Below are 9,316 nucleotides of genomic sequence, written 5' to 3' on the forward strand. Positions count from 1 at the left end.
GGATGAAACACTTAAGTTGTGAAGAGAGGTTGGATAGACTTGGGTTGTTTTCGTTGGAGCAGAGAAGACTGAGGGGCATGGACAAGATTGTGATGGGCATGGACTGGGTGGATAGGGAGCAGCTGTTCCCCTTAGTTGAAGGGTCAGTCACAAGGGGTCATAAGTTCAAGGTGAGGGGCAGGAGGTTTAAGGGGGATGTGACGAAAAGCTTTTTTACCCAGAGGGTGGTGATGGTCTGGAATGTGCTGCCTGGGAGGGTGGTGGAGGCGGGTTGCCTCACATCCTTTAAAAAGTACCTGGATGAGCACTTGGTACGTCATAACATTCAAGGCTATGGACCAAGTGCTGGTAAATGGGATTAGGTAGGTCAGGTGTTTCTCATGTGTCGGTGCAGGCTCGATGGGCCGAAGGGCCTCTTCTGCTCTGTGATTCTGTGTGATATATGGTACATGATTGGTTTAGCCATTCATCACCTCAGATCTGGCTGGACCACATCCAGGACTATTAGGCCCTGCTCCAGGATCATCCTGGAATGCAAGGAGAACCTCTGGCTTCTTTTGTTCATGAGCAACCATCGTCTCCTTTTTTTAAATTCATTCATGGGATGTGGGCATAACTGGCCAGGCCAGCATTTATTGCCCATCCCTAATTGTCCATGTTCAGAGGGCATTTAAGAGTCAACCACATTGCTGTGGATCTGGAGTCACATGCAGGCCAGACCAGGTAAGGACAGCAGATTTCCTTTCCTAAAAGGCATCAGTAAATCCAGATCAACAGTTGTTTCACTGACATCATTATACTTTTAATTCCAGTTTTTTATTAAATTCAAATTTCACCGTCTGCCGTGGTGGGATTCAAACCCTGGTCCCCAGGGCATTACCCTGGGTCTCTGGACTACTAGTCCAGCGACAATACCGCTATGCCATCGCCTCTCCCACACCCTCCTGAAACCCTCTCCCATGCTCCTTCCGTACTCAACCTCAACAAATGCAAGGAGCTCATGGACTTCTTTGTCAATAAGATTGAGATCATCTGTTCAGTGGCCTCCTGCTCCCTTGACCCTATCCTTGCTAAACTTCTGACACCCAACTGCCCTTCTTGGCCCCATGTAGCTGATATCGTAAATGGTTCCTTCCCCTCAGATACAAACATACAGACAATAACGGACAGGTAATGATCCTCTGATCCATTCAGTGTGTCCTAAATGATTGTGATATTTTGTGTATCACAATATTTACGCTCTCCCTACAAAAAATTACATGATCTACTGGGAAAGGTGTAAAAGCAGATTAAAAAAAGGGTCAATTTGGGAGGGAAAAAAATCTGGGAAATTCCCCTCGGGCTCATCTAGGAAATTGAACCTATCCAGGAGATGAATTCCTTGAAGTATCTACCTTTTGTATGAATTGGGGCGGTATTATATCCCCATCCCCATGGCGGGTTTGCTGGCGGGGGCATTTAATCAGGCAGGATAATGGCGGATGGGAACCCTGCCACCTTCCTGCCTCCACCCCGATTAAGTCTGAGGTGGGAAGGCCCATGGAAGGCCTTCCTGCTCCGCAACCAATTAAATCAGTGGCAGGCGGGCCTGTCGCCAGACAGGGAGCATGACAAGTAAACTCGTGCAGGTTGCCTATGATCTCCCAGGGAAGTGGGGCCTCTTGTTTAAAGGCATTTGGTGCCTAATCGAAGTACCCGTCATTGGGAAGGGGGGGTGGCCCACTAACAGCCACCTCCTTGTCCTTGTTGCCGATCCCCCTAACCCGCGACTCCCACACCACAAAACCTCTCCTGCCGTCACTTACCTCTGGCTGGAGTCACTCCACAATCCTGCGCCTCCAGTGGGTGCATTTCCTGCCGCAGTCACCGCCTTCAAGCTGGCACTGCTGGGCAAAAGAACTGCCAGCTTCTGATTGGCCCCCGTGGTCGTGATCCTGTGGAAGGCCCGCCAATGATCCGTTAATTGCTTGATTTGTTCATAATTCAGCAGGTCGAGACCCCCATCACCTCCATAAAATCCACCTCCCCCATCCCCCGTGATGTCCACTCGAAGAGGTCCAGTTCTTGCATGAAGAAATTCAGCAAGTCAGTGCCCATTGCATGAAATGGCAGCCTGTTCCAGAGGGTCACTATTCCCTTGGAAAGAAACCATCGCCTGACCTCTAACCTTTGCCTGGCCATGCATAGCTTCAAATTGGGACCCCTGGTCCTCCTTAACCTATTTAATTGGAAGAAAGTGTCAACTGCAACACAATCTACTCTGATCATAAAACTCAATCAGATCATTCCCAAGTCTATGCCTCTCTAAAATATAGAATCCCAATTCTTTTAGCATATACTGGTAACTAAGATACATTATAGTGGACATTGCTCAAGTTGACCTCCTCTGCAATTGTTATATTTTTATATTATTCCTAAAGAAATGGGAACTAATTGTTACGAGAAGGTACATCAGGAAGGTTCCATATTTTACTGCTGTACTGGGTAACAATGTTTCAGCCTATCAGTCCACTGGCCAAACGGAGAGCTGAAAGAAGTACACTCAATGAAGCTCCAGCATTTTGGAGTCTAAAGGGTGATTGTTTCTATCTAATGGGAACCAGAACACATAACATGGTGGCAGTGGGTATCTGAGAGTAAAAAAAAAATTTTAAACTAATTTAATGCTGAATTAGATAGAAAAAGCAACCCAAGCTGGTGCCAGAGAGGGAAAAGCTGAGTGAATCATGTGAAAATGAAATGGCCGGCAGCAATAAACACACAGCTCCAGTCCATGGTGAATTAAGAAACTGATGATGTCGCCGAGGAATTTGAGAAGAAGTTTAAACAAAAGTGCAGACTGACGTTCAACAGCTTTCTAAAAGGCGCTAGAGAAGAGGAAAAAGTCAGCTATATCATTTTGCGGGCAAGGGAGAAAGGGTTAAATTTATTTCATAGTTGGGAGCTGACTGAAAACCCAGACAACATTTCTAAAAGATTTAGCACACACCAGTTAAAGTCAAATCATCGGATCTACTGATATGAATTTCAAGGCCTGAGGCAGGAATCAGTTGAGCCTGTTGACAATTTCGTAGCAAGATTGAAAAATGCAGACAGAAAATGTAAATGTAAGGACACAGATGAACGGTTGCTGGATCAGCTTATTTGAGGCTCTGCACACCCTGGAGTACAAAATGATTTAATTGGGAAGGACAAGCTCACATTATCGCAGGCTGTAGACACTGCCAGAGCACATGAAGCCACGAGTAGATAGGTGAAGACACTGACTACCCCAATGGTTGGCTTTCAGTTAAGTCAAGAGAAAGACAGCAAGGTTGATGCAACAAAACAGCAACAAAAGAATGCACACCAATCAGAGAGAAAGAAGTGCAAGAGCTGTGGTCGACTACATGAGTTCACAGATAGAAGGAAATGTCCCACATATGGATCAAACTGTAGAGCTTGTGGAAAACTCATTCGCTGGGAAAAGCCATGCTGAACAAAGAAAGAAGATGGGAAATGAATTATCAGGGGCAAAGCAACATGACAAATGAGCAGGAAAAGAAACCAAAACATCCACACCCCGGTAGTTGACAATGAATTTGAGGATACAAAAGGAACCATGAAACTGCATGAAATGTTAGGATGCAATAGTTCCCATAGAAAATAAATTCACACAACCTTTCAGATCAGGAAGAGGGTGAGGAATGAGCCCAAAACCATAATTCTGAAGTTGAAGCTCGATACCAGAGCATAGAGTAATATCATTCCACTCAGACTATATCAGAAGATCTTTTCTGAAAATTTGAAGGAAAATGCTTCGAAACTGAGTGACATCTTGCTAATGGCATACGGGGGAAACTGAGATTCGACAACTAGGAACAACCAAAATCAGAGGGACGCACAAGGAAAGAGACAGATGGTCCTGTCAACTTGGGGTTGAGTAGTTGAGAAGAGCTGCACCTTATCTCAGTAAACCATGAAATAAAGGGTCTAGGAATAAAGATCCATCACGCAGTGAAGGTAACACTACCAAAACTGAGTCAAATTAAAGATGAGACCACAATGATGAAGAGTTACAGATGCTTTCCCAACAAGCAATCCAGAGATGGCCTGATGAGATACAGCAAACACAACCAGCAATATGGCAGTGCTTGTCTATCAGAGGTGGCATCTCATTATAAGGTGGTGTTTTACTATCTGATCCAGAATAGTATCCAAAAATGAAAGCCACATGGGAATGGAGAAATGATGGCTCAGAGCCAGATCAGCTGTGGCTGGATAGGCATTTACAAAGGCATTGAAAAAATGGTATCTCCATGCACTAAGCCAAAAGTACAGAAATACACAGCAGGAAAAGGAGATGATAGCTACTAAGTACCACCTAGGCCATGGCACACTGTAGGATCTGATTTAGTCACACGCAATCGAGGATGGTTTCTCATAGTTGCAGAATACTACTCAAAGTTCCCTTTCATTTGAAAGGTGAAAGATTTGAAAGCTACATCAATCATCTCAGCAGTAAGAGTTCTGTTCACTGAGCAAGGGTTTCCTGAAAGACTAATTGGGCCAAATCTTCTGGTCTCTGGATCATTGGAGACCAGATGTACAGATGTGAAGATGTGTGTCAGGACCCTGCGGAAGTCCTGATGCACTGACCTGTGTGGAAATTGCCCGGGAAGTTTCAATTTCGGATGAGCAATTCTCCTGTTCCTCTGGCCACTCTGTATCTGATTGGGAGATACATTCAGGAACTTGGGACAGTTCCAATATACTTACCTGAATAGTTATCCAGGAAATGTCAGACAGATTAAAACTAGTCTAACTCCTGGATAACTCCAGAACTGACCCCCACCCCACCCCAACTACCCCTCTCAACCATCCAACTACCTTCCTGACCAACCAACAAACCGCCCCAACACCCCCATCCCAACTACCCCTCCCACACATCCAACAATCCCCGATCCCCAACTCCCAATTACCCCTAACCCAACCAACCAACTAACTCCTCCAACCCAACCCGACTACCCCTCCTGACCACGTTACCCCCTCAACCATCCAACTACTCCGCACCAACCAGACCTACCATTGAAAACCCGACTGCCCAAACAACTAGACCTGACTAATCCACGACCTGACTACACCTACGGACCCAACCTGACTACTCCCAAACCTACCTACCCACCTCAACCATCCTCTACTTATCCAACTAGCCATATCCACTTACCTACCTAACCCCAACCACTTACCATCTACCCCACTTACCCACCCAGCTCCAACCATTTACCATCTCCCCACCTCACCGCTCACCCATCTACCCACTTACTTATCTCACCCACTCCCCAGCCACCCACCTACCCACTCACTTTATCACCTAACTCACTCCCCCCCCAACCACTTACCCACCTACCCTCCTTACCCACTTAACTCTACCCAATAACACACCTACCCTCTCACCCACTTACCTGTTACTCATCTACCCATTTACCCCTTCATCAACTTACCCACCTACCCCCTATCTACTTACCTACCTACCCCATCTCCCACTTACCCATCTACCCTTTCACTCATTTATCCACTGACCCATTCACTTACATTCAAAGACTGAACATTTAAACTTACCATACTGCAGTTAGTGCTGTAAAAAAAAGGGGGGGAGCGGTTATTCTGTCTTTCCCTGACTTCTCTGTTTTGACAAAATACCCTGATGGATGCTGTGCTCCATATTTTCTACATTTCTGGAAAAGCCAGGGTTGGAAGGTCCCAGAAGAAAACGTGCAACAACATCGCACCGGGGGGAGTTTTGAAGCAGAACAGCAATTCGATGATGATTATCATTCCTTGGAAGATCCTGGTCAAGATGTGACAAAATGGAACCTAATTCAGCTCCAGAGAATTTAAGTAATTCACTGAACAGTATGATGGGTTCAACATCATCACCACATTGCCCAAGGACTCACGGGTTTATAGAAAGACATGTCCAGAGGTCAAGAGGACCCTCATGAAATGCCGAGAGACAAGGGAGAACCCAAATCTTGTCTTATTGTCACTCAATCTACACTTCTCAGGCTGATATGAAGTTGCCTGCAGAGTTGTTGAATGGAAGAAAATATAAGACAAGATACTCCCTCTAGGTGGCCAGAAGGAAGAAAGACAACTCACTGATGCACATGTAGGATGTCAACACTTCAACAAACATACTAAATCCCTGCCTGAGTTTCTGAAAGGACAAACTTTACACGTACAAGATCCAATCATGAAAACCTGGACCCAGCAGAAATTGTTGGTGAAGCTGAGACTCCAAGATCATAATCATTGCTACCAAAACTGGTAAGCGACTAAGAAGGAACATCCATGTTTGACCTACACCTGAGCTGGAAAAGCAGAAAAGATCACAAACAACACCAGCAACATCTCTAACAAGCTGTGCAACATCAACAATGTCACCAATAAGTGACATCAAGCACAACTCAGGAGCAACATGCACAACATCGCCTGTGCAGTGTGCCAACTCACCACTGAGAGCAATTAATGTAACATCTACAAGATGGAGGCATACACATACATACAAATTAGGAGGAGTAGGCCACCAGGCCCCTTGAGCCTGTTCTGCTACTGAATAGGATCATGGCTGATCTGATTGCAACCTCAACTTCACATTCCCACTGACCCCAATAACCTTTCACCTCCTTGCTTATCAAGAATCTACGTGGGTCTGCCTTAAAAATATTCAAAGACTCTGCTTCCGGTGCCTTTTGAGAAAGAGAGTTCCAAGGACTCACTACCCTCAGAGAAAAAAATTCTCCTCATCTCTGTTTTAAATGGCTCACCCCTTATTTTTAAATAGTGACCCCTTTTTTCTAGATTCTCCCATAAAAGGAAGCATCCTCTCCACATCTCCACATCCACCCTTTCAAGACCCGTCAGGATCTAATATGTTTCAATCAAGTCGCCTCTTACTCTTCTAAACTCCAGTGGATACAAGCCCAGCCTGTCCAACCTTTCCTCATAAGACAACCCTCCCATTCCAGGTATTAGTCTAGTAAACTTTCTCTGAACTGCTTCCAATACATTTACATCCTTCCTTAAATAAGGAGACCATCTGCATACAGTACTCCAGATACCATCTCACCAATGCCCTGTATAACTGAAGCATAACCTCTCTGCTTTTATATTCAATTCCCCTTGCAATAAACAATAACATTCCATTAGCTTTCCTAATTACTTGCTGTACCTGCATACTAACCTTTTGCGATTCATGCACTAGGACACCCAGGTCCCTCTGCACCTCAGAGCTCTGCAATCTCTCACCATTTAGGTAATAAGCTTCTTTTTCACTTTTTCTGCCAAAATGGATAATTTCACATTTTCCACATTATACTCCACTTGCCAGATCTTTGCCCACTCAATTAACCTATCTATATCCCTTTGTAGCCTCCTTATGTCCTCATTACAATTTACTTTCCTATTTATCTTTGTACCATAAGCAAATTTAGCAACCATACCTTTGGTCCCTTCATCCAAGTTATTTATATAAATTGTAAAAAGTTGAGGCCTCAGCATTGATCCCTGTGACACACCACTTGATACAACTTGCCAACCAGAAAATGACCCATTTATGTCTACTCTGTTTCCTGTTAGCTAGCCAATCTTCTAACCATGCCAATAAGTTGCCCCCTACACCATGTGCTTTTATTTTCTGCAATAACCTTTGATGTGGCATCTTATCAAATGCCTTCTGGAAATCTAAGTACAGTACCTCCACCAGTGCCCCTTTATCCACAGCACATATTACTTCTTCAAAGAACTCTAATAAATTGGTTAAATTTCCCTCTCACAAAACTATGTTGACCCTGCCTGATTATCTTGAATTTATCTAAGTGCCCTGCTATAACGTCTTTAATAATAGCTTCTAACATTTTCCCTATGACAGATATTAAGCTAACTGGCCTGTAGTTTCCTGCTATCTGTCTCCCTTCCTTTTTGACTAAAGGAGTTACATTCGCTATTTTCCAATCTATTGGAACCATCCTGAACCAAATCTAATGGAACCTGGGCACAACCAGGGTGGCCCAACTGTCTTGTATTTTCAGGGATTGTCCCTTATTTTCCCTGTTTTTCCTCATCCCTCTCAAGGGATGCCTTTGTCCCTTATCTTTAGGACTGCCTGTGGGAGACTGAGCCTGGAATCTCCTGTTGCCTTTGTCTCTATGTTTCCTTTTGTGAGCAGACATACCATTGGCCAGCAGCATCGCCACCTCTCCTTTCTTATGGTCACCTGCACATCCCACCTTCCGCTCTTAAGGTCACTTGTGCCCCCCCACCCCCACCACTCTTATGGTTACCAGCATTCCCCACCCTTATGGTGACCAGCACCACCCTTGCCTGGTCCCACTGGTCAAAGTGTCCCTTATTTCATTTCATAAGAGTTGGTCATCCTGGGCACAACATCCTGCCGTCTAAGCGATACCATGTATATTTTGAGAAAGGAAAAAGCTTTAAGGGTTCAGTTTATTTATAAAAGTTGATTGTTAATCTTGTTTGGATGTTAATGATTGGAAAAGTTATACTGAAATCAAGGCTTTTTTTTTACGAGGAAGAGTTATGTTATATAATTATAGAGAAATAGGAACTAATAGTTCTGAGAATGTACAGTGTGCCACATTTTACTGCTGCGCTGAAGTCATGTACTGATTTCAGTGTTTCAATCCACCAGTCACATGGAGAGCTAAAAGAAGTATGGTCAATGAAGCTCTAGCATTTTGAATCTAATGTGTGATTATTTCTAACCTATGGGAACCACAAGATATAACAGTAACCTTCCAAAACCTCAATATCATCCACCATGTGGAGAGGACAAAAAAGGCACATCATCGTTAAAATTGAAGAATATCTTTTCACAGATAAAGGAATCAAAAATTAATTTTGGTTTAACAGTCTTACCAGATTGAATTTATGGAATGGATGCATTTGAAGAAAAACCAACCTCTCTTTAATACATAACGGCTCCTTAAGATGCATCACCATAATTTAGCAGCTCTGATTTTATTTAATACAGATATTTTCAGTAAAAGAATGAACAAAGGCATATCTTAGAAGACAAAATTAACACTGGTTGTTCAAAGGAAAAGAAAAAGGGTAATAGATAAAAAGCAGTAGGGTAAGAGTAATGTGAAAATTGAGTTTCATTCATATTCTGTTAGTGATAATATCAAACAGATTATCAACGACTTATAAATACGTGACATAATAGATGCCTGTCTGACATTCCTATCCTCTTCAGAACACAGGAGTAGCTGTTCTGTGTGCTGCGGCTGTGCAAATTTTAATTTTCAAT

General features: G+C 43.7%; 1 protein-coding gene across 6 annotated transcripts in view; it reads right to left on the reverse strand.

The window, feature by feature from the left end:
- The window catches only part of rtn1a (reticulon 1a), a 215,735-nt gene that overhangs the window by 59,465 nt on the left and 146,954 nt on the right, over nucleotides 1-9,316 (reverse strand). Inside the window, exon 1 of one of the 6 annotated variants that reach the window (XM_041215031.1) lies at nucleotides 1,806-1,866. The exons of the other annotated variants lie outside the window; for them this stretch is intronic. Coding sequence (XP_041070965.1) covers nucleotides 1,806-1,851 — 46 coding nt within the window. The 5' untranslated portion in view covers nucleotides 1,852-1,866. Of the gene's footprint in view, nucleotides 1-1,805; nucleotides 1,867-9,316 lie in introns of those variants that run through there. 6 annotated transcript variants of the gene reach the window in all.

The sequence above is a fragment of the Carcharodon carcharias genome, chromosome 20, assembly GCF_017639515.1.
Source record: "Carcharodon carcharias isolate sCarCar2 chromosome 20, sCarCar2.pri, whole genome shotgun sequence".
NCBI lineage: Eukaryota > Metazoa > Chordata > Chondrichthyes > Lamniformes > Lamnidae > Carcharodon > Carcharodon carcharias.